The following is a 26016-nucleotide window of genomic DNA, read 5'->3' as shown; positions in this document are numbered from 1 at the left end:
AGGGTAATCTCTTTGAAAGGGCTGAGTCATAACTGTTTTTAAGGGAGGCCTTTAATTTAGCTAATGATACAAATTCTCTGTGGATTCTCCTTATAGTTTTCATTTTTAAAGCTCCCCATATTTTTGTTTTCCACTAGAGGGATTGACAGGAAGCAGCACATTTTAAAATGGGGTCATTCCTGTGAAAGGCAATTCATTTTGCTAGTAATTTCTTTGTAGTCGCCTGGCTGCTGTTGAGTGTTAAATCAAGAGCATTTGTTCTCAGCTTCTGTTTAAATGGCCATAGAAATGAGCACCACAGCATTGCTGTGGCATCATATGGGAAGGGAAGACAGGCTATGATTGGGGATAAATATTGGGGAGAATAATGGGATAACTACATGAGACTATTAGCAAAAGTGTTGGTGGCAAAGAGCAAGAAAAATATGAATCGTAAATAATAGTCCTATGCTTACAAATATGTGTCTTGCTGCACTTAATTTGGGGTGGTGCTGTGAAATCTTTGAAACTTTCTGCACAGTTCTGATGTCTTATTTCCCCTCCTACCCCCGTCTGTTCTAGGCATGGTACTCGCTGTGCTGGTGAAGTTGCTGCTTCGGCAAATAATTCCTATTGCATAGTGGGCATTGCATACAACGCAAAGATAGGAGGTAAGTGAAGGCTTGAGTAGCTTCTCTTTCACTGGGCTGGCTTGACAAATTAATCCATTACATTTCCTCAGTCATCTCAGGCTATTTATATTAAAGTCGTTACAAGAGTTATCTATATGTGAATTGAGAGCATCCTCTAGGAGGTTATTAGTGTGTAATCATCTTTATCATTTTTGCCCTGCACATCATAGGTGCTTAATAAATGCTTGTTGACACACTTACTGACTGACTGAAAAATGTAGAAACTGTAACATCCCCTCATATTTACCACATGTTGATTTTTTTTAAAAAGGCACGTCATTCAGCACAACAAAAGACAGCCTTACAGACTCTTTTGCAACAGGCTGTCTCCTGGTCATACATCAAAATCATTCAATATACATTGGAAGATATGACGATAGAAATAATCCTATTCAATACCGCCCGCCTCCCCCACCATTAAACATCAGACAAGGCATAAAAAAGGGTAGTTTTTTGCTTCCTAAAGATGTGATGGAAGAGATCCTGCCTATAGTTCAGGTAGAAAAGATTTTCCTTAGAGATGGTTAGGTCCTCTAGATGCTCCTATTTATAGATGATGTTACACTAATTGCATTGAGCCCCAAAACACTGCAGCATCTACTGGGAGAGATCTGTAATCACTCAAAGTAGTTTAGTCTATTTCTATTGTCTATTCAACATGCATTTGTGGTGTTGTCCTATGGTGTTTGTCCATTATTGTGTATATCTAGTACAGTCCATACAAATGGACTTTAAGTTGGGTCCAGAGTTGCATAGGAGGATAAGAACAGGTTGGATAGTTTTGGGAAATTGCAAAGTTCCTTTACTGACCCCAAGCTTCCCACAAAAGCCAGGGCCCATCTTTTTAATACTAACGTTCTACTAGGAAAAATGGAAAAAGGGAGAGAGAGAGAGGGAGAGGCAGACAGACAGACATTGAAGCATCTTTTAAAAAATTGCATAGAAGATAGCAAAAGAGGCAGCATCTCAGATAAGCAAGACAACTTTGAGAGTTATATGTTGAATTTATCATATATTTGAAAAGATATATACAATATGCTAAGCCATATATAAAACAGATTCACAGTTTCATGTACAATCCTCTTTTTTGTTCAACTATGTATGTGGAAAAAAAACAAAAAAAATAGTAACATTCTACTAGTTTTGCTATATGGTAGGAAGACATAAAATATAATGACCTCAGAATAAGCAAAAATGAATATCATACAGATATTCATATTCATACAGGCGATAGAGAGGCACATGTTGGATATGAACAGGCTGCAACATATAACCAGTGAAGAACTCTAAAGAAAAAGGGACATCATCAAGGAAGTATGTAATAGGAAAAGAAGATGGACTAGTCACGTGGCAAGAATTATGGATGACAAGTAGACAACCAGAGTGCCCTACTGGTGCCTTAAATGTCAGAAGAAATGGGAGGATGGCCTTCATCACATTGAGTAGATCCCTTGTGGTGAAATTACAGGACGACACGAATAAAATCATGGAATGAGCAGGCATCAATGGATTGTGTATGATCTGCATTATTGGAGGGAACTCATGAATCTATGAGATCACAGATTTTCCTATCATAATGGATAGAATTAGGGTTCCTGACTTGGAGTCAGGAAGACCTGGGTTCAAATACTGCCTGTCTGTGTAATTCTGGGCACGTCACTTAACCTCTGTCTGCGTCAGTTTCCTATATGTAAAATGAGGATGATTTGCATTTACCTTACAGGGTTGCCATGAGGATCACATAAGGTTACACACACACACACACACACACACACACACACACACACAGATAAGTACTTTGAAAACTTCAGTGTTATATACACGTCAGCTGGTATTTTCTTACCCAGGCTACATTACATGCTGCTACCAGACTGATCTTGCTGAATTAACTTCTTTGCCAGACACCTGCCACTCCCTACTCAACCTCCCCCCATGCCTGGATCTACATCGCCTCTAGGAGAAAGTGCCAGTTCCTTAGCCTAGCAAGGAAAGTTCACCATTATCTAGTCCCAACCTACCAATCTAGCTTTATCTATTATGCTCTGTGCAAGAACCCGCTGGTTTAGCCAGACTGGGCTACTCATTATTCTCTAAGCCCTTCCATCAGTATTTCTGTTCCCTTTCTCTGTCTTCTACCCTTCCCCCACCCCATTTTCTCATGCTAATCCTAGTAGCATTCAAAGACCAGCTCAGGTTCCATAGCCTCCATAAAGTTTACCCTGACCATCATGGTACACTCTTACCACACTAGTATTGAGAGTTAGGAAGGGGAAAAGATCCTTACTTAGCATTTGTACCTCTCATTTGGGATGGCTGGTTATATATTGCCTTTCATGTCATCTCTTGTTTATTTTTTCATATATGCATGTCTTGCTTCTCCATGCTTTGAAAGGGCATGAAACACTGTATGGAGTTTCTTCCTATCTTTTATGGTGCCTATCATTTTGTACTTCATTTGTCACGTATTTATTGAGCACCTACTACATGCATCGCACTCTGCTAGCAGATGAAAGGATGCAAAAAATATTTTATGTAGGTAGTTGGCACTCAATAAGTATTTATTGAATAAATTTATTGCAAAAGTCAGTAAGTATCAGGCAACTAGATAGCCAGCGTCCTATTAAGTCTTTCCAGTCATTCTTTTGTTTGGGTATGTGTTCACTCTCCCTTTGATAGATGAACTTCAGAACATAATCAGTGGGGAAGGTGGCAGTTCTGCTCTACTGCATCTTCCTTTTTACCTCTCCTCTCCCTTTTCAATTCTTTTGAATTTGGCAGCTTTCTCAGGGTGGCTCGCATGTAAAGAAAAGAGGAGTGAAAACAGATTCTCTGGAATCTCTTGCTTTGTTGAAGTTTTTCTGCTTTAAAAGCAGAAACTTGAAGCTTTTACTGAGCTAACCTTTGTCATCCATGGGCTAGTTTTTTTTGTCTCTGGTGATTTTTAGTGGAAAGTGTAATATTGAGAAAAGAACACAGATGACAGAATAATCTATAAGGGACAGTTATTATAGGATGAATTGGGAGAGTGTACAACCTCTATCTTATATTCTCTATTTTAAAACCTCTATATTTTATTTTATGAGTAATTTTAAAAAATTCCTGTGGGGGAAAAAACAATTTCTCAATCAACAAGTATTTAAATGCCTACTAGATGCTAGGCTGTAGGTCTGCTAGATAGCATAGTGGATAGTGTGCCAGCCTCGGAGTCAGGAGGGCCTGAGTTCAAATCTGGCCTAAGCCACTTACCAGCTGTTATGACCCTGGGCAAGTCACTTACCCCTGTTTGCCTCAGTTTCCTCATCTATAAAATGAGCTGGAGAAGGAATTGGCAAACCACTTCAGTTTCTCTGCCAAGAAAACTCCAAATGGGGTCATGAAGAATTGGACACGACTGATCGACTAAACAACAAACAGAAAGGTTCCGGGCACTGGGGATACAGAGAAGAAAGAAAAATAATCTAAGCCTTCAAAGAACTTCTAGTCTATTGGGGGTGACAACATGTATATGAGACACAATGGATACCAGGTGATTTTGTGGGGAAGACGTAACAGCTGAGGAGAATCAGGAAAAGCCTCCTACAGAAAGCAGGATGTGAGCTGAGCCTTGCAGTAAAGTCGGGATGAGATGAGCTAAGAGAGCTAACGTAGTACATTTGGAAGACATCAACATAGTGTCTTTGCCACCATTCATTTCCCTGGTGTTAGGCTGACAATGTAGAGGGCTGGTCTACCTGGCTAACTAGCTATCATGATTTTTGCATTACCCCTGCTGGACTTTTCCACTGGGGAAATTAAAAAAAAAAGTTTTGCCACTTTTTATGTAAGTGAAACACATTTGAGTCTGTGCTGACAAATATCAAAGGATAATGCCTAGGTATTCCCAATCCTGTATATTTGAACACCCTCTCAAGAATAGGAAGCAGTGTGGTGCAGTGTAAAGAACACTGAATTTTGAAAATCATGGACCTGAGATTGAATGCAAACTCTACCGTTTATTATCCTTGAGTGAATCATTTAAACTCTCTGGGTCTTAGTTGCCCCAAATGAAAAATTAAAGGGTCAGATTAAGATAAAGTCTAAGATCTGTCAAGCCTATAAAACTAGAATAGTTGGGGTGGGAAAGGGCATCTTCAAAGTAAGTCATTAAGTATTTGGTGTGTAAAGCCCAGTATAAAGAGCTGAGAAATATGCAAAGGACTCATTGTCTGCCATCTCTGGCTGGGCGTTAGAGGTGGGTGGGAGAGAAGTATTAAGAGGGACAGAAATGAGCAGGGCTGAAGGAGACAATGTGTGTGTTTGGTGGGAGATGGGCTCAATCAATCAACCAGCATTAATTAAGCACCTTTTAGATGCTTAATCCTTAGTCACTGGGGATACAAATTAGATGAATGAAAAAAAAATCCCTATGCTTTAGGAGCTTATAGTTTAACAGAGAAGATAAGTATATATGTGGGTATTTATAGAATAAATATAAAGAGAATAAATGCAAATAAATACAAAGTAGTTAATACAAAGCCATTTGGGAAGGATGGCACTAGCAGATAGGGAAATCAGGAAGGGCTTCATATAGAAGATGATGCCTGAGCTGCCTTTTCAAAGGGTTCTATGAGGCTGAGGTCAAGAGAAAGTACATTTCATGAATGGTGGATGACCAATGCAAAGGGATGGAAACAGGAGATGGAGTGCTATCTATGAGGAACAGAGAAAAAGCCAGATATTGTAGAGTATGGGAAGAGCGGTAATGTTGTTGCTGTAAGAGGACCAATGACATCACAGGTAATGTCTTGACTTGTGAGTGAATTGGACTTGAGTGAAGCAGAGTTACACAAAGTCATTAGCCACACTCTCTCTTTCTGAATCAGTGAAGTCCAGTGGCAGGATAAATGATAAGATGGCCCAGGTTGGAGTGGATAACCTTGGTGTCTGAGCTCTAAGCACTCTGCTCCAGCTGCCTCCATGGCCATTGCAACAAATTGTCTTCATCCACCCGTTCCTCCAGGGAAGGACTTCACATGCTTGAGGTAGACATCCCCCTAACTCACCAATGGACTTGAAGTTTGTCAGTTACCTTCAGCCATCTACAGGGAAAGTTTACTAGGGTGTGGCTGCACATGATTGAGACATTTATATTTTTTAGACATTGCTATGTAGGAATTTGTTTTGCTTGACTACATGTTTGGTTTTTTGTTGTTGTTGTTGTTTTTTACAATTGTGAGTTGTGGGGCGATGAGGATGAGAGAAATGGGGGGGAGGGAATGTGGATTTTGGTTGGTTGAAAAAAAATTCCATTAGAATAAAATCTGAGCTTAATGTATGTGTATATATGTATGTATATATTTATGTGAATATACATATATACAAATATGTGTTTAAACATGAATATAAATATATGTATGCATGTGTATATATAGATAAGTATGTCTATGTATATATATGTATATATATGTGGGTATATATAAATATAATAACTAACATTTATATAGCGCTTACTATGTGGCAGGCACTGTGCTAAGTGTTTTACAATTATTATCTCATTTGATCCTCACAATAGCCCTGGGAGGTAGGTGCTATTATTATCCCCATTTTATAGATGAGGAAACCAAGGCAAACAGAGGTTAAGTGACTTGCCCATGGTCACACAGTTGGTAAGCGTTTGAGGCCAGAGTTGAATTTAAGTCTACCTGACTCCAAGCCCAGTACTCAATTCCCTGTACCACCTAGTAGCTGTACCTATGTATCCACAAATACACATTTCTATTAACTTAACCAATCTGACCTGAACATACAAAAGAACAAAGCAAGCCTTTTCTGTAACATGCTTGTACTCAAATATTTCCTTTCTCACTGAAGTTGAGCCAAATGAATAGTCTGTCTCCTTCTCCCTTTAGTTGGCCTTGTATTATCCAGTACTTCTGGTTGTCCTCTATCTTTCTTCATCCTGAGATATAAAATCTAAGCCAACAAAAATCATTTCATAAAAAATGGCCCTAGCAAGAAACATGTTCTATGTAGGCTTTTAAAAAGTATTGTTATTCTGGTGTCCCTGAAGACCACACCTTTCAGATTATTCACAGGAATAGAATTAAATCAAGTTCTCTGAAACATGGGGCTGTATCTGTGTGCAAGAAGCAAGATGCCACACAACATGAGAGCCACCCGTGTGCTCTTTTTGACTCTCCTCATGACTGATACAGATAATTAAATGACCAATTTAATTATACTTAGCAGTACTGATCATGGAGAGGATTGAAATAAAGCAGGATCTGTGCTCTAGTCTGGTCTTCTGCTCTTGTTGTATGTCTAACCATGACTTTGAGGAACTTAGGATCAGAAGAGCCAACTCTATATGTCATATATTTTTATACAAGTATTTCTTCATAGAATTGATGGGTTCCTGAAGGGGTAGCTGCAAAACATGTTTTTCTAAATGGAATCATATTTTCTACCTGGCATTTCATTTTAAAATTAAAATATGTCCTCTAGAAAAAAATATAACATCTAAATATAAAAATTGCAGGAAGTATCAACCATATTTTCTTAAGTGTAAAGTTAAAGCAATAGAACATTACTACCATTGTTCTAGAAAGGGCGTGTCAGTGGATTGCCCTATTTTGCGCTCATCTATCATCTCTGTGTCTTCCCAGACCAAAACTGGCCACCATTCCCCTATATGTGCTGTCTCCCCCATTAGAATATAAGCTCCTTGAGGACAGAGATTGTCTTGCTCTGGCATTCTATCACTAGGGCTTGGCAAATAGAACACTCTGAATAAATATATTTTCATTTGTTCACTCATACTACAAAATCGTTGTAGTACATATTCTTTACTGAAAACTTAAAAAGTATGCTTTTATTCTAAAAACCTTATTCCCAAGAGGCCAGATCCGTGTGGCAAAGAGATATACTTTGTATTTTGTCTAGGCCTCTAAACTTAGTCTACATGTCTCCCAAATTATATGTTTTATATTTAAGCCCTCAAACTCGTGTGGTATCTGTTAAGCTGTTATGTTATTGGGGAGTGATCACTGAACTTTGCATCATCTTTAATATCCCTTCCAAGGCCTTCAGTTTAACAGACAATTAGCAATACCGCCTGTAAGCCACTGTGTTAGGCACTGGGTATACAAAGCCAGAATTAGCTCAGACGCTGTTCTTGAGGAGTTTATGAATTTGTGGGTAGTAGGACAAATATGATGCAGAAGAGTGGAGGGAAGTCAAAGGAGAGATCCAGTCAAAGGCTATGAGAAACTTGAAGGGGGAAAGCCCAGTTTCATGTAGGGGGAAGGGGATGGATGGTGTCAGGTGAGTCCTCATGGAGGAATTGTCAACTGAGTTTAGACTTCAATAGACAGAGATGTAGGGTGACATTCTTAACCCTGAGAAGGTCACTTCACTCCTCTCAGAATGTGTCCTCATCTGTAAAATGGGGATAATTTTATCAATAGTATCTCCCATGGGATTGTTATGAAGACTGAGTAACACAGTGTACCTAAAGTACTTTACAAATGCTGTACAGGATGTCCCAAAAGAATTAGTGCTGTTTTAAGCTGTTAGAGCTCAATAGATTCTCTCTGTGTGTGTGTATGTAAGAGGTATTGAGCTCTAATAGCTTAAAACTATACTAATTCTTTAGGGACATCACACACGCACGCACACACACACACACACACACACACACACACACACACACACACTTCTATCAACAAATACTATAGTGTCCCAAAAGAATTAGTGCAGTTTTATGCTGTTAGAGTCCAATAGCTTAAAACTGCTCTAATTCTTTTCAGACACCTAGTATAACATTTAATACAAATGTGTGTGTGTGTATACACATGCACACACAAATATATGTATACATATAATAAAGCAATTAAGTTTTAATAGCTTAAAATTGCACTAATTCTTTTGGGACACCTCATATAATTTAGCAATTATCAGTTATTTGTGTTATTATTATAAGTTGGAGCCAAATTGTAGAGAACCTCAAATTGCAGAGTCAGGATTTTGTTTGGTAGGCAATGGGCAGCCACGGAATGTTTTTGAATAAAGGAGTGACAATCATAGTGGCATCTTTTTTATGGTTCAGACCTATGCTCTCATTGGTTTAGGGAGCTACCCTATGAGGATACCCTACCAATACATATCTGTGGCTATCCTGTAGCTTATAGTCTTAGAAAGTTGTTAGGGGCACTGAGATGTTAAATGATTCCCAGGTTCATACAACCAGTATGTGTCAGATATAGGACTTGGACCCAGATCATTCTGTCACTAAGACCAGGTTTCTGTCCAGTGTACCACAGTTTTTTTCAGGATTGTTCAACAGTCCCTTCTGGCTTTTTTTCCAAAGGAGGAGTGGTACATTAGAAAGATTACTTAGGTAGCCATGTGATGGATGTCTTGGAGAGAGAATAGACTAGGTAGGAAGAAGATTAGGGCATGAACTGGGGCACTTGCAGTGGGAGTGGAGAGGAAGGGCTGGATGCCAAGGATAGTTTGGAATTAGAAACAACAGGATTTGGCAGCTGATTAGATGTGTGGGTGAGGGAGAGTAAAGAATCAGAGATGACTTCAAGGTTACCAGCCTGGGAGGCTGGGAGGATAGCAATGGCACAATAGAGATAGAGAAATGAAGGGAAGGGGAAGGTTTAGAGGTAACGAGAGGATGAATCCAGTTTAAGACATGTTTAATTTATAGAGTCGGCAGAACATCCAGGTAGAGTCAGACAGTAGGCAGTTAGAAATATAGGACTGACAGGCAGCTAGGGGGCGCAGTGAATAGAGCAACGGTCCTGAAGTCAGGAGGACCTGAGTTCAAATCTGGCCTTAGACACATAACACTCACTAGCTGTGTGACTCTGGGCAAGTCACTTAACCCCAATTGTCTCACCAAAAAAAAAATACACACACACACACACATATATGACTGAGACTTCAGTGAGAAGCTGAGGGTGGAGTTACAGGTCTGACAGTCATCTGCAGAGAGGTGATAATTGAAGCCATGGGAATGGATGAGATCACCCCAGGCCGAAAATAAAACCTTGGGGAAGGAGGGGGATGAAGAATCAGCAGGAGGAGTGGCTAGAGTCATGAGAGTTTCTTTTCCATGAAAGCCTGCTTATCTTCCTCAATGGGATATTTGGTAGATCATTATCATCATTCATAACTAATTTACTTTAGATTTCTTCATAGCGATTCTCCCTGTTTGCCTTGTTGGTAATAAGCTGTAATTCTTAATCATTTATAATGACTGCTACCAAATATTCTTGGTACTCAATGACTGAAACTACTTTCCACATCCCATCCACTTTGTTAAGTGATATTGGTTCCACAATATGAGAGAACTATAAGACAAAGGTCTAGGACTCTGACTGGGTTTTTCACATCTCCTAACCTCACATTTTTCTTCTCTTGTAAGGTTGAGGCTGGGAAGATCAATCTGCTTATGGAGGTCATTGAGAAATAAAGTTGCTACAAAAGCATTCTATCTGAAAAGTATCATATAAATTCATATCCTATTATTATTGGTGATGGTGGAAATGTTAATGAAACCAGAAATTGTGTTAGAAACTGTGACATCTCTGCCTCAATTTCCTTTTTCAGGAACCTAGAAATGAATCGGTGTCCAAGTGTTTGCCTTCTTGTTTTTACTTGAAAGGCCATGATAGGTTAGTGCTAAAAGCATTAGGCAGACTCTACCACTATCCTGTTACGTGACTCTGGGCAAATCAGCTCACCTTTCTGGGGTTTGATTTCCTCATCTATCAAATGGGAACATTGAACTAGATGACTTTCAAGATGCTTTCCAGGTATACCATTCTCTGAGTCTGAGCCCTTTGAGACAAGGGACTGATAAAAAATTAGCCAGGGCATTTAAACTCAAAGGAGGCTTTGATGGCAACCTGTTTGCCTCCTTCTCTGCAGAATTCACATTCCCTTTTTGCATCCACTGACCTTTTTCTTCCCTCCCCCCTTCCATGTAAAAATTAAAGACTAATTCTCTACCCCTCAATAGAGAAAATAACACAGAGACCTAAAAAAGAACAGGGTGAATGTTACTCTGACTCTTCTTTCCTCCCATTTAATTCCCTCGTTTCCTTTGAATTCTTAATTGTTCTGTCCTTTTCCCCTTTTCCCTTGCTAATCTCATCCCTTCTGTTTTTCTGTTTGTCTCTCCCTGGAGTCTCCCATGAAAATAATAATGGCTTCCATTTCTGCAGTGCTTTAAGGATTTATTAATCCATCTCCTCCCAATATCTCTCTGAAAGATGTCATTTTTCCCTCATGCACACAGCCTGTTTCTTGTTTGCATCATGTTGGGTGTGACAGTGCAGGACATTCACAGATCACTTTTAAATTTGGCATCTGAGCTATTGTGGGTGACAGCTTTTCTGAGGAATAGGAGTTTTCTGTTCAAGCAACTCTAGGTAGGAAGGTAGTATGTGGACAGGGAAGTGAGGGGTGGCAAAAGCAGGGCTAGAAGAAATCAGCCAGTTACGTTCCTGGGGTAAATGTGCTGTTCATGTGTCCAGTTATCCCTTTCCCTTCCTCTCCTCTCCCCTCAAACTTTTGAGTGGCCCAGTGTCATTCATTTATTTGCTTTTGGCCAGTGGTGTAAAATAACTGGTACATATGTGGCAAGTTGGTATGTTAATGGGGAAACCAGAAACACACTGATGCTGTCACGTTGGCTGGAGCTGATGTTAGTGCAATGACCTCATTGCTGATTCTAGGCTAAAAGTCCATTTTTGCCCTGTACCAAAAGGTACAAGGCAGGGGCAGCCTGCCAAAGGTAAAACACTTTCCAGACAGAAGAGCAAGTTGAATCTAGATCTCTGGAAGAATGCTAATCAAGTTAGAATCACTTCAGGGTTCCTGTTTGGGTTCTCCTAAGACTCCTGTCTATTTAGCATGACTCCAAACCCAGAGGAGAATAATGAAAAGAATCTAGTAAGTCAATCTTTCACTGAGTCCCTTTCCTAATCCATTATTGTGTAAGCCAGTTTTCCCTTTCTCTGATTTTGCGAGGATCCCCTCCTAACACTTCTCATAATGACTTACTCCAAAGCCAAGGGATGTCAAAATCCTACTGGATGTTACCAGCTTCATCATTCGACTTCCTTTCTTAGCCAGTGGAGGCTCATGTCACCGTGACAAGGAACTACTCCAGAGGAGGCTCATAGAACCATAAATTTAGAACTAGAAAAGATCTCAGAGGCTGTCTAGTACAACCTTCCTCTCTCATTTTACAAATAAGGAAACTGAGACCGAGGGAGGTTAGATAACTTGCCCAAGCGCTTAATACACAGGTATTAAGCATTAGAGGTAGTATTTGAACCCAGGTCTATTTGCCTCAAAGCCAAGGCTCTTTTTTCTGTATCACAATCTTGCCCTTAACTTTCTTCACATTAGTAAGCAGTAGTTGTAATGGAAGGAACTCTAAATGTTGGAGGATCTACTTTTGAATTCTCAAAATGTGCTACTTACTACTTGGGTGACAAGTAACACAACCTTTCTGGGCCTGTGTCCTCATCTACAAAATTAGTTTTCTCATATATAAAATGAGTTCTCTTCTAACCCTAAATCCTGTGATCCTGTAACCTATCTGACCTCTATCTCTTAACCCTCCTCATTTGTAAAATGAGAATAGTACTTATATCACTAACCTAGGATTGTTAAGAAGTAGCATTGTAAGCCTTAAAGCTCTCTAGAAATAGGAGTTACTATAAGCATAACCTATTGAAAGGATTCTGATTTTCTGGTCTATTTCCCAATATGCAAAGTCAAAGGGGTCTTCTTAGACTTTTCATAGAAAGCTGCTCAGGGGGAAAAGAGAGTAAATTGCTATCTTTAATGTGCATGGCAACATAAGATAGAGTTCAAGGTAGGATACAGATGCTGGTGTTTTTTATTAAGCTGAAACTTTGAAGCCAAATGGTTTTTGTCATATGTATATACTCTGCCTTTTGTCTCATTGCCTGGGAGACTCACCTGGAGGATGAAATAGGGGCTATTTCCAGAATTTCCTCTCCCCTACACAACACTTCCATTAAGAACATGCATTTTTTCCCTGTTTATGTTTACTATTTTTCTCGGAAGGAAAAGTAAATACCAACCACCACTTTCCAGCAAATGTTTTAGCTCAATATTTTGTGTGGGAAGCTTAATCATTTCCCCCCCTTTTCATAAACATGAAAATGTTAAGTACATAATAGCCAAATTAATCTATGCTGGTAAATTGGCTAATTATGCTAATTTTGAATTTGCAGAATTCAGTCTCATTAGTATTTTCATTAACCAGTTCAGACTTTTGAGTATTTTAAGGGAGGATTTTAAACTACAGATTAATCTCAACAGCTACCAAGTGCATTTTCAGCAGTAATGGGGATTAAAATGTGTTGAAAGGTTTCTGAGATTAAGCAAATTTATTTATGATGCCAATTTAGAAGCTAATGCTAGCAAGTGAAAGGTTTGTTGCCTTCTTCTTTTCACTACTCCCTTCTGGATTCTGAGTTCCCTAAATAAATAGGAGCCTTGTGAGAACCCAAGATGCTTCCACTTGGATTTTCATTCTTCTAGAGTCTCACTTCTTTTTTGTTCTTTTACCTGGGTAGTTCTTCACTCTTTCCTGGCTGTTCCTATCTTGTATTCTTTGGTACAAGTGAAATATGGAAATTTAGCTTGAGGCCAAGGATAAAAACCCACTTCACTAGGGATTCCAACTGAGGGCAAGGTCAAATTCAGATTTCAGCAAGGCATAAAGTGGGTGTTGCCACTGCCATCTACTTCGGGATTTTTTCAGTAGATTGATCTAGACCATATTTGCATGAATAGTGCAGCTAATCCTTATGTTCATGTTTTGGTCCCTCAGGATCTCTTGGTATTGAACCACCCCCTCTTCTCAGATCCAGATAGAGACAGTACGTACTGTTTTTAGCCCAGGCCTTCAAGACATCAAGGAGGAAAGAAACCACTGTGTGGAAGGGATCACCCTTGTCAACACTAACTGTTGCCAATGGGCAGGTAATCCCAAGAGTCCCAGGAGTGGCAGGATCTCCCAGATTTTGAGTCCTGCTTTCAGGCCCAGCCCTTGCAGTCATTATCCCGGGAAGCAGCCTTCATGGAGATGCTGCCTGGTACCTGTTTCTGTGGGAGCCATAGCTACCGAAGGTTCAGGAAAAAAAAAAAGAGGAGGTTGCCATGACTGTACTTGGCACCATCAAATGGCTCAATATCAAAGACATATGATTTTATCAATGGAAGTGACATTGAAGATGACCCAGGAGCATCTGCTTTGCCACTACACCCCAAGAGCCATGGGACCTCTCCATTTGACTTGTAACCCAAACCTTCTATATGTGTTGTCTCCCCGATTAGAACGTGAGCTACTTGAGAACAAGGACTGTCTTCCTTTTCTGTTAGTATTCCCAGTGTATTATAAGTGTTTAATAAATCCTTTTTTTTTTTACCATTCATTCACTCATACTTGAAGTCCAGGATAGTGAATGAATGTGATCTCAAGCTATAAAACAATATTCGATGCTAATTTGTAGCTATGTGCTTTTCTTAATATCAGTGCAAAAACTTTTTAAAAATTCCTGCCATACGAGAGGCTGATTTATATTTAAAAGGTGTATAGTTCCTGCCTTGGAGAATGTTACTTAGTGAAGAAATAGGTCAATTGCAATAGTAACTCAAATTTGTATGGTGCCTTACAACTTGAAAAGTCATTTTCATACAATAATCCTCTGAGGTGGATATTAGTGGTATAGTCCTCTCTGTCTTACAGGCAAGGCTCAGTAAGGTCAAATGATCTGTTAAAAGCCCCAAAGTGTCAGAGTTGAGACTTAAACTCAGGCATTCTAATTCCAAGCCTAGCATTCTTTCTACTACGTCATCATAAACATGTGTACATAAAAGCAGTGAATGTCAGAGCTCTAAAGGTGCTTATGGAATCCAGCCTTCTCATTTTACGAATGAGGAAGCTGATATTCAGTTGCATCAAACCCGCAATACAGCAGAAAGAGAGTAGGATCTGGGGTCAGAGAACATAGGCTCAAAGCCTGACATAGCCACTTACTTATGATCTTGGGCAAGTAACTTTATCTCTATTGGGCTGTTTCCCAAATTGTAAAATAAAAAGGTTAAACTAAATGTTCTCTGAGGTCCCTTCTAGTTCTAAATCTATGATCTTATGAACCTATAAAGTACACTAGAACCATAATATAATGGTAGTCACCATAGAGCAAAATGCATTATGGGGTAATTTTATTATTATATTATTATTATTTATAATTTATATATAAATCTATAATATATAAATATGTAAAATATATAATTTATAATTACATATAATATCATATTATTGTTATCATTTACATAGAGCTTTAAAGTTTGCAAATCACTTTCCTAATATTATCTTCATTTGAGTCTCACAACAATCCTGGAAGAAGGTGGTGTTATTATTATTGCCATTTTACAGTTGGGGAAACTGAGACAGACAGAGGTTAAGTGACTTGTCCAACTAATACATAATATGTAAGGCTAGATTTGAACTCAAATCTTCCTGACTATATTTAGCATTCTGTCCACTGTACCACCTTGCTGCCTAATAAATATATTTGTCTCAGACCTCATTGGAGAAAATAACATGCTCAAAGGACCTCATTATTAGGCATTTCATCTGTACTCAGTATTCAAGTAGATATGCCGTCTCATCCATGTTGGTATTTCCTCCAGCCATGCAGATTGCAACCTATCTATACTGGCCCCATCCTGTGTGACTCCTGTCTATATCCTCCCCTTTCACAACAGGGGATCTAAGGAGTTTTACTTGACTGCACTTGACATACCTAACTCCCTCTGCCAATGAAGATTTCTGTGTTCTGCAACTTTATAATCTTAGGGTATGAGTGGCCTGGGACAATGAGAGACTAAATGATTGCCCAGGGTCATATATTCACCATGTGTCAGAAATGGGACTTGAACCCAGGTCCTCCTGACTCTGTTCACCATGCCACACTTCTTCCTTGAGAAGAAGTTGACCAAATGGATGGGACACAAAGGAGAGAATGAAATAATGCAGTGCTAATGTAATGTACTTTATAGTGGTGAACTAATTCCAGTTACTCTTTCTTCTTTGGAAAGAGGTGATATGGTACCCAGCTAGAGGGAGATGTGAAGGGCAAGAAGCTTCCTCCAGCTCTAATTTACGACAGGGTAACAGCTTATCTCCCAGGCATTTCATATAACAAATATGAATGCAAGTATTCCTTGACAGGTTTGGAAGCCACAGTGATGGCCCTTTTTTAATTTGCCTTTTCAAATGAGGGTTGTGATGTGTGTGCATATTTAGGGGAAATGAGATGACTTTGTCTCTAGCAACAATAAAAGCTGACAAAAACCTTTAGATCTGTAACATTTCTAAGCAACTTCATAGAAAAAAACCCTCACTTTACGTAAAGCTACTGATCATGAGCAGAACCTACTGTAGTTTTCACTGAAGAGCGATTCTCAGAGAATTTATTAAAATAAACTTGGGATTAATGAGCAAAAGTTGTTGGGGGAAGCCTATTTGTCACACTCCAGAAGCGACAGTCTAATTTTATTTGCTACTATTCATTGCTCTTGCATTGCTTTCCTTGGCTGTAGGCAAAATACATTACAACTCAGTAAACAAAAAAGTGGGTCTGGCATTTCCCCCCTTTCTTCAAATTCCTTACTGTCTGTACTTTTGAGCTTTTATTAGAGCAAATTTTTTGGCCTCTTGTCTCTATTCCTTTTAATTGTTTTTGAAATTTTAATTTCCCCAGGAAGCTTTCAGGAAAGAAAAAAAAATAATTGTAATGTGAGAGCACTGGATTTAGATGGTGAGCTCCTTGAAGGCAGGAACTGGTTTTTGCCTCTTTTTGTATCCTCAGGGCTTAGTACAGTGTCTGGCATATAACAGGTATTTAATAAATGTTTATTGATTGATTAACTGATTTGAGATTTTTGTTCAATTGTTTCTGTCATCTCTGATTCATTTATGATCCCATTTGGGGTTTTCTTGGCAAAGATGCAGGAGTGATTTGCTATTTCTCTCTCTGGCTCATTTGAGGAAACTGAGGCAAACAGGGTTAAGTGATTTGTCCAGGGTCACACAGCTAGTAAGTGTCTGAGGCTGGATTTGAACTTAAGTCTTCCTGACTCCAGGCGTGGTGCTCTATCCATTGTGCCACTTACCTCCCTTTCAGGAAACTCATATTCAAGCCTCATGTCTGCCACTTACCCCCCATTATAATGTGACTTAACCTCTTTGGGACCTAGTTTATCCCCAGTGAATATGGGGGCAAGGAGTAGAGAGTTGATTAGATGGTCTCTGAGGTTACTTCAGAAATCCTATGATCCTGAGTACTATTTAGTAGGGTAAGTGAACAGTGGATAGAGTGCCAGGCCTGGAGTCAGAAAGACTCATCTTCCTGAGTTTGAATCTGGCCTCAGACTGCATGACTGGCTGTATGACCCTGGGCTAGTCACTTAACCCTGTTTGCCTCGGTTTCCTCGTCTGTAAAATAAGCTGGATCAGGAAATGGCAAACCCCTCCAGTATCTCTGCCAAGAAAACCCCATGAGGTCACAGAGTCAAATGCAACTAAAATGACTGAACAACAACAGCTATACCTTGCTTCATGTAAACCCACCATATGAAACTCTGAATTTACACAAATGATAAATTATTAAGATAAAGTTGTTACTGGTCTTAATTACAAAAAGTACTCCTCTTATTAGTATGCCCCCACAGAAGTCAGGAAGACCTGAGTTCAAGAGTGCTTTGCTTTACTAAAAGTACTCCTTTAATTATGAAGCTCTCCCAGTGCATTTAAGATGTGATTAGATTTATCAAGATTCAGTTTACCCACAAAAGGTATTAGTTGTTAAAGAGACAATGTAATGAACAGGGCACTGCACTTAGAATGAGAGGACCTGGCCTGAATCTTGACTGTTGCTTCCTAACTGTATGACCTTGAGTAAGTCATTTAAATCCCTGTTACGCCTTCAGTTTCTTCCATTGTAAAATGCACAGTTCCCTCTAGCTCTAAATTCTGTATTCCTTTTACATAAAGTGAAATTTGCCTAAATCATTCTTTCTTTGATCAAGAAGAAGACTCATAACATGAATAAAATTTCCTGTTGAGAAAGAATCTGCCTGAATACCATCCTATGCTCCCTCAATGAAGATCAGCCTGAGACCCAAAGTACCAGGTTGCTCTGAAATGCCGTCTTCCACATAATGTAATGGCTATCTTTTTGCCCCACAAAAGCTGTCTCTGGGATTTCACTTTTGAATTATAGTTGCAGTACCATGCTGGTAAGCTCTACACCTATCATCTTGAAAAGAATCTTTCACCAAGGCAACAGCTTCAAGTTAATTTGCATCCAAAATGATTTGTCCAAATTATTTTTGAACCTAAAATGTATAAGAAATAGTCTTTCATTAAAGAAGCGATTGTTATTTTTCTTCCATTTGTCACTCCCTGATCATTTTATACACAAATGACTAATATGGGAACAGCAGGTTTGCTCTGAAAATATCTATCTTTTCTTTAGGCAGCTTGTCAGTGTTGTTTGTGAAAATATATGCTTCATTAAAATCCAAATAAATTATGCTTTAGAGTGCATCAGTCAGACTTTTACAAATGATGATTAGAGGCGGATACTTGTAAATTGCCTGAGTCTTTTACTTCTATATATTTTTAGATGTTTCTGGAAAGCTATTTGTTCCTGCTCAGAAAATAGGCATTATAACAAAAACGCATGGTTTATCAACACAGAGATCTTAAAATCATCAAAGTGGCTCTTTATGACAAGCAATTTAGATTTAGGCCTGGGTGATCTGTAGATTAACTGACTGGTCTGTATATAAGCTCCCATTCTGAAATTTCTTCTTTGACAGATCGCATATCTGTATGCAAGATTGAAGACAGTGGATTTGTAATACTCTGCCTACTAGATGTGCTGTTTTGGAAGCCATGTAATCTAAGATGATTTGGTGGTCCATGAGTGTGACCTTTGTGGGAGTCATGTGAATAGCAGCTGTGCTTTTCAGTAGCTCCACAAAAGGAGGATTTAGTGAATGTGGAAATCCAGACTAATGTGACTACCCTGGAATTCTCTCAACCCAGAATGGATTTATCTTGGAGGAAAGATAGGATAGGATAGGATGGATAGGGTGAAGTGTTCAAAATTATTGCCTTCCAGGCCTAGGCATACTGAATTTAAAATCCAGAAACCCTGACTTCAGATTGTATATCAGACACTTAATAGTTGTGTAACATTGGGCAGGTCACTAAACTTCTCTGTGCCTCAGTTTCCTTATCTGTAAAATGCAGATATGGGCAGCTAGGTGGTACAGTGGATAGAGTGCCAGGCCTGGAGTCAGAAAAACTCATCTTCCTGAGTTCAAATCTGGCCTTAGACACTTACTAGCTGTGTGACCCTGGGCAAATCACCTAACCTTGTTTGCCTCAGTTTTCTTATCTGTAAAATGAGCTGGAGAAGGAAATGGCAAATCACTCTAGTATTCCTGCCAAGAAAATCCCAAATGGAGTCACAAAGAGTCAGACACAACTGAAACATTTGAACAACAATAATTCACAAGTTTATTGTTAGGATCAAATGAAATAATATTGATAACATGCTTTACCAACCTTAAAGAGCTATAGAAATGCTGTTGTTATTATTTGTAAAAAGAAGAAATTGGGACTCAATGATGTCTAAAGTCCCTTCCATCTCTAAATCTGGTCCTATCTAATGTTCTTATGAACCTAGTTGGACAATATGGCAACCACTATTCTGTGTGTGAAAAGAAAAATAAGTAAAACTGCAAACATCAAGAATATTATAATTAACATGAAAAGTTTCGGGACCCACAGTAATGTCTGGACCCACAGCTGTCTGCCCCTGTAGAAGAATATTGTCTCAGGCAGAAAAGTCACATGAGGAAAAATTTCTGTCTCACCAGCATCTACTTCTCTCTTTCAAAATGTGTTCTTTATGACCTACCCAGTGCCTACTTACTTAGACTTCAAGATGGTGCTATGAACTCCTTTCCAACGTCCTAACTAGTCCCTCAGATGTGGTTATCCTCCAAACTCTCAACTGACCTGTCATCACACCTAAATCAGATCTCGGACCAAACTTTCTTTCTCCAAGAGGGTTCTTTTCTTGGAGCTCTGTTAATTGCCTCTAATCATGGGGTAGGATTCAGTACAAATAAGAGTAGACAGGACTCTCCTTCCTGAGCTAATGGCAGTTTCCTGTGGAGCAGATGACTGAGCAAGCAGTATCAACTATGTTACTATCATCTTAATAACCTGAAAAAAGGGAATTAGCTTTTAATAGACCATCGGACTAACCATCTGAGCCCAGATGCTCAAGGTAGCAGGAGTCTGAAATCAGCCCAAAATGGTAAGGAAATGTCTGGGTACTGGGAGGAAAAATGATGATCCTGAAGTTAAATTTATTTGCCCTGTTTCTTTTCTTTCAAGGCCTTCAAGCTATAAAAAGATTATTCTTCTAATGGGTTTAGCTTGCTCCTCAATCACAAGTCATGAGCAATTTGGCTGACACCTTTCCAATGGCCCATGGCACTGTTGTTGAACTTATGATGTCTCCCTGTCCTTGGCCTTGGGTATTATTTTGCTATAGTTTTTTCCTCACAATGCATTTCAAGTAACATTACCATCCATTTGAATTTTTCACTCAGAGAGCCCAGGAATTGAGACCTATGACTAGTGTCTGGATATACTTATGTTCCAGCCACTCTGACCCATGTTTTACTGGACTCCCTGGACCCCTTAGATGCTGTCAGAATTTCCATGGACCAGTCATTCACCTCACTGACTGAGAGAATCTAGCACAAGAAGTAATAAATGTGCTTCTAAAGCATTATGATGTGTTCCGTCTAAGAAATACCTAGGAAAATGTGAATTTCCAAAGTTAAGTTTAGAGAGTTCTTTTTTCCTTTTATAAAGTGAATTTGGGGAATTCTTTAAATAGCAAGTATCTTTTACACAGAATCCATTTAAATGTTCTTTTACAAATCATTAACTGCAACTTGACAGAGTGGCTAGAGGGCTGATGGATGTAAAAACTAATGTGTTAGGGATTACAGCCGATGGAATATCAATCAGAAATGAAGATAGAGCATCTCTAGAATTATAATTTAAGTCAATGAGAAAACAGGATTTAATTAACAGGTGATTTCTCAGGAACTTGGTTATTGGGGAAAGCTACGTATATCCTCTAGGGAATGATCTCCAAAGCAGGGGCTGTGCTAGACCTTACTGGGGACATAGCCTTTCCCAAGGGGCATGGGAACCAACCAGTGAGAAGGCGGGAGATTGGTCACATCCCACCCTTCCCCTAATTTTGTTTGTGGAACTTAGCTGCAGCAAATCCATACCTACCCTTGCTCCCCAACATTTCCCCATTCTTGGTCCCCCCCTCTTCCATCAGTCCTGCATAAGCTTTTATTACAGCTCCCCATTCTGAGCCCAGCCTCTCCCTGTCAGTAAAATTATAACTTAAGCACTGCCCTGGGCAGAAACCATGCGGTGTTATTGGAACAGTCCACCCCCCCCACACACACACATAGACAGTCCCGCACACCCCAGCATACCTACATCCCCTGTCCCTAAATTACCTAGGTTATGCCCTTGAAAGGCTGGCTAAATTTACGTTCTGGGGTATTGAGGTAAGAGCTTCACCCCACTTTTTGTTTTGGATGGGATTCAATGAGTCCCACAGAATGAGCACGGATGAAAGCATTGCAATTTGAATTACTGATCTCATTTCACTGTTTTCCCTCCCACCCAACCCAACTCTCTCCTGTACTTCCTTGTTCCTGTTGAGTGTAACACCATGTTACCTAGGTCTTCCCCCATAGCACCATCTTTGGTTCCTTGATCTCCTTCACCTTACATATCGAATCAGTTGCCAAATCTTATTCTTATGAAGACCAGATCTCTAGCACCTTTTCTTCTTTCTACTTACCACAGCCACCACCCTAGTCCTCGACCTAATCAGCTCTTGTGGAGATTTTGCAATGGCTTTTTTTTTTGGGGGGGGGGTGTAAGGCAGTGGGGTTAAGTGACTTGCCCAGGGTCACACAGCTAGTAAGTGTCATGTATCTGAGGCTAGATTTGAACTCAGGTCCTCCAGACTCCAAGGCCAGAGCTTTATCCACTGCACCCACCTAGCTGCCCCTGCAACGGCTTTCTAATTAGTCTCTCTGCCTCGTCTCTCCACACTCCAATCCATCCCTCAAAGTTATTTTCCTGAAATAAAGATCTGACCATATCACTACCCTTGGCAACAAATTACAGGAACTACCTATTAATTTTAGACTTAAATATTATTTCGTGTTTGTCTCATCCTTTTAAATTTCTTTTTTTTGTGCAAGTTTTATAATATAAACAGTTATTAGTTCAGTAGTATGGCATATCATTCATAAATAAGCAAGTATCCACATATTTGGGATATCTACTCAAAAAATGTTTTTACTAGTAGGGATATGTGGTCCAAGAAATTTGGAGACCAATGTTTAGCAAGAGCTGAGTCTAGGCTCTTAGTGATTCAGAAAGGATTTAAGGCTAGAAGGAACTTTAGAAATCATTAGATACAGAAACTGAGGGCTAGAGAAGCTAAGTGGCTTGACCAAGATTGCATAGATAAATAGTTAACAGAGCTGGAATTTAAAATCAGGTATTCTGATTGCAGATCCATTACTGTATCTGTTATACTGCCTCTCTTGCATCCTTTTCTGTTGCCTCACTAAATACCCTTACCTTTCTAGGCTAATTAGTTCTCCTGCTAGACAGAAGGTTTAAGAAATTTTTAACATTTTACTGGTGAAAGAGCTTATTTTTAGTCTAAATTCCTCTTAAAACATTTATACTTGCTCATTAACTCTAATATGGCATTGAAATTTAAATTTTCTTTTCATGGGAGAATCCATTATCTCAGATCTAAACCAAATGTGTTAGGGGTGTACACCAGAACACCTGAGTGGGGTACCCAGGTTGCTGAGAAGGCAAATCTATTGAATTACTTAAGATTATAAGTTCTTGTGGATAGGAAAAAATTTTTATCATCCATCTCCCTGCCCCACCTCACTTCCAGCAGAAAATCTTGCCTTACACAGGACTGAGGAAATAGAAGCTATTCACCATGAACTTCCTCTTCTCCCTTATGCAACATCTAAAAACCCCTCATCTCCTCCTTCAGTCTGCAGAAGAGGCAGCCCACCTCCTGATCAATACGTACCTTTAATTCCATCCCTTTCCATCTTTTCCATCACATTCATACACCTCCCCCAAGAACCTAATCTCCCTTCTCCCAATTGCTTTCTCTAATTTCTCCTCATCCCTGCTGTCTGCAAGCAAATTTAGGTCTCCCTCATCATTTAAAAACAACAGCAGCAGCAGCAACAGCAAAAACCTCTCCCTTAACTTTACCTTTCTCTCAGGTTTTACTCTTTTATCTCTCCTCTTTTCATAACCAAGCTACTAGTAAAAGCTGTCTATACTCCTCATCTCTGCTAACTCTCCTCTTACTCACTTATCACCTTTAAATCTGACTTCTGACCTCCTCACTGAAACAAAACTCTCTCCAAAATCACAAATGTTCTCTTAATGGCCCAGATCCATTGGCCTTATCTCAGTCCTCTGCCTTCTTGACCCCTTTGCAGCATTTGATGCAATTGCCCATTTTCTTCGCCTGGATACTTTCTCCTTTCAGGGTTTCATAATTGTTCTTTCTTGATTCTTTCTTGTTTCTTCTATGTGTCTGATCAGTCCTTCTTAGTCTCCTTTGCTGGATCATCATCATTTGCGTCCTGCCCTGTAGGTATGTTTGCACCCCAACATTCTATTCTGGACCTCCTCATGTCTCTTTGTGCCCTTGCTTTAGGTGATCTCATGGGTTAAGTTATTTTCTCTATGCAGCTACCTCCCAGATCAACTTCTATCCACTTGTCCAAGCTCTAATATCCCATCACTAACTTCCTCTTGGACATTGACTACTGGATGTTCTATTAGTCATCCAAAACAACTCATTAAAAAAAATCCAGGATTCACCTCTCTTCCTAATTTTCATGTTTCTGTCTAGGCCACTACTATCCCCTTCAGTCCCCAAGTTTCACAATCTGGAAGTCATAATTGACTCCTTATTCTCACTTACCTCAGTATCCAGTCAGTATCCTACTGATTCTACCTCCACAAATCTCTTGTATGTTCCCTCCTTTTCTCCACCAGTCTACTCACCTCTCATTTGAACTATTGTAGTAGATTCCTAATTGTTTTCCCAGACTCATTTCTCTCCTCTTCATTCCATCTTCCACTCAGCTGCCAAAGTATTATCCCTAGAGGATGAGCCTAACCATGTCGCTACCCTACATGAGAAGTTTTAGTGGCATTCTTTGACCAAACAGGCCTCTACTGGCTTTTCCTTATGTATAACATTCTCTCTTCTATCTCTAGGCCTTTGCACAGGCTGCAAACTTAGTCGCCCCACCATCTCTAGAAGATACTCCCGCCACATTGCTATATCTTCAAATCCTTATTCCCTTGAAAGCCTCTCTTGGATGAGGACTTCCCTGAGCCCAGCTCATAGTGTCCCCCTCCCCAAATTATTCTACATTATATTACATATGTTTGGTGTTCACTTGTAAAGGTACCTATAAGTTGTTTCTCTTGATAAATATAAGCTTCTTGGAGGCAGTTCCTTTTTCTTTTTGCCTTTGTATCCCCAGTGCTCTAGCATATTGTAGGCCTTTAATGAATGATTGTTGATTGATTTGATAGTAGGTACTTAATAAATGTTGGATTTGTTGATTGAATTCGTGAATGGATAGAGATTTACTGAGTTTGGACCCCCAAAAAATCTTTATTTCCCATTTTAATGATGAGTGGGGCAAGGGTCAACTGTGGAATAGGAGAGGAGATTCTTTGGAATGACAGGCATAGGAGATGTAGGTGGAACACCACCACCCTTTGGACATCTTTCTTCTTGGACAGTAAGAGGGATAACTGCCCTCCCTAGCAGGTTTGATGCTGATAGTTCACCCAAGTCAAAATGGTTATTAATGATAATGATGGTGATGATGATGATGATGATAACTAGCAATTATGTAAGACCTTAAGGTTTCTAAAGCACTTGACATATCTTATCTCATTTGATCTGCACAACACTTATTATCCCCATTTTACATATGAGGAAACTGAAGTTGACAGAGCTTAAATGACTTGCCCAGGATCACACAGCTAGGAAGCAGAATTTGTATTCAGGTCTTCCTGACTCCAAGTCCCATATCCTAGCCACTGCACCACTAATGTAAGTGAGATGGTGGGTAACTTCTTGGACCCTCTGTGATAGGCCTGCTGCCAGAACATTGAGGAGATGGCTTAATATTTTATGGATGTAAAAACCAATGACTTGATTAATCATGAGTTTAATGAGGGGGGGAGAGAAGGGATAGAGAAGTGATGTCAGTTGAAATAATTGAAAGATCCTAGCATCCATTTGTAGACATAGGAGTTGTGAGTTTGGGGTGGGGGAGGCAAAACTTGGCCAGTAGATCAGCATGAGTATGTCAAAAAAAAAAGTCCGACTTATAAATTTTGAAGTTATTTTGCTTTATTTGCTTCTTTCTCATATTAGAAACACTCTACAGTGTGGCCTGAGGTGTCATTTTAATTCTTTCACATCTAGGAACAAATCTACCAATGCAGAGAGGGAAGGAAGGCTTCCAAAATAACTTTGAAAAAAATCATTCTGGGGAATTCATTAGGGCACACACAGTGTCATTGTTTTAAGCTGTTTGGGACTTTGTAAGCCTTTCCGTTTGCCGCAGTTGCTCACAAAGGCCTTTGATTGTAATCACTGCACTTTCATAAAAGCCGTGAAGCACTAACTCCTAATGTTGTTTTGTGCTTTTAGGCATTCGTATGTTAGATGGCGATGTTACAGATGTTGTGGAAGCAAAGTCACTTGGCATCAGACCCAATTACATTGACATTTACAGTGCAAGCTGGGGGCCGGATGATGATGGGAAGACGGTGGATGGTCCTGGCCGCTTGGCCAAACAAGCTTTTGAGTACGGCATTAAAAAGGTGTGGATAACAGTGTGCTGGAGAATAGCTCTCCTGTTGATGGTATTTCATTTTGTTTAGATTTAAATGTCTCCAGTGTAAATAACCCCATTAAGTTTGACTGCCATACTGTGTGGATGTGCAAGCAGGTGTGTAATTGTGGTCTCACAAAATAGCCACCCAGAAGTTCAGGCAGAGGTACTCTAAATTCAGTTT

At 39.5% G+C, this 26016-nt stretch overlaps 1 protein-coding gene across 6 annotated transcripts in view; it reads left to right on the top strand.

Annotated features, from left to right (window-relative positions):
- The window catches only part of PCSK6 (proprotein convertase subtilisin/kexin type 6), a 248155-nt gene that overhangs the window by 75279 nt on the left and 146860 nt on the right, over positions 1 to 26016 (top strand). For all 6 annotated transcript variants that reach the window (XM_020963650.2, XM_020963644.2, XM_078151174.1 and 3 more), the window contains exons 6-7: positions 562 to 650; positions 25649 to 25821. In XM_020963650.2, coding sequence (XP_020819309.1) covers positions 562 to 650; positions 25649 to 25821 — 262 coding nt within the window. The remainder of the gene's footprint in view (positions 1 to 561; positions 651 to 25648; positions 25822 to 26016) is intronic.

Source organism: Phascolarctos cinereus, unplaced genomic scaffold (genome assembly GCF_003287225.1).
Source record: "Phascolarctos cinereus isolate Bilbo 61053 unplaced genomic scaffold, phaCin_HiC Scaffold_3;HRSCAF=262, whole genome shotgun sequence".
NCBI classification, from domain to species: domain Eukaryota; kingdom Metazoa; phylum Chordata; class Mammalia; order Diprotodontia; family Phascolarctidae; genus Phascolarctos; species Phascolarctos cinereus.
This window is presented reverse-complemented; position numbering and strand designations above follow the sequence as displayed.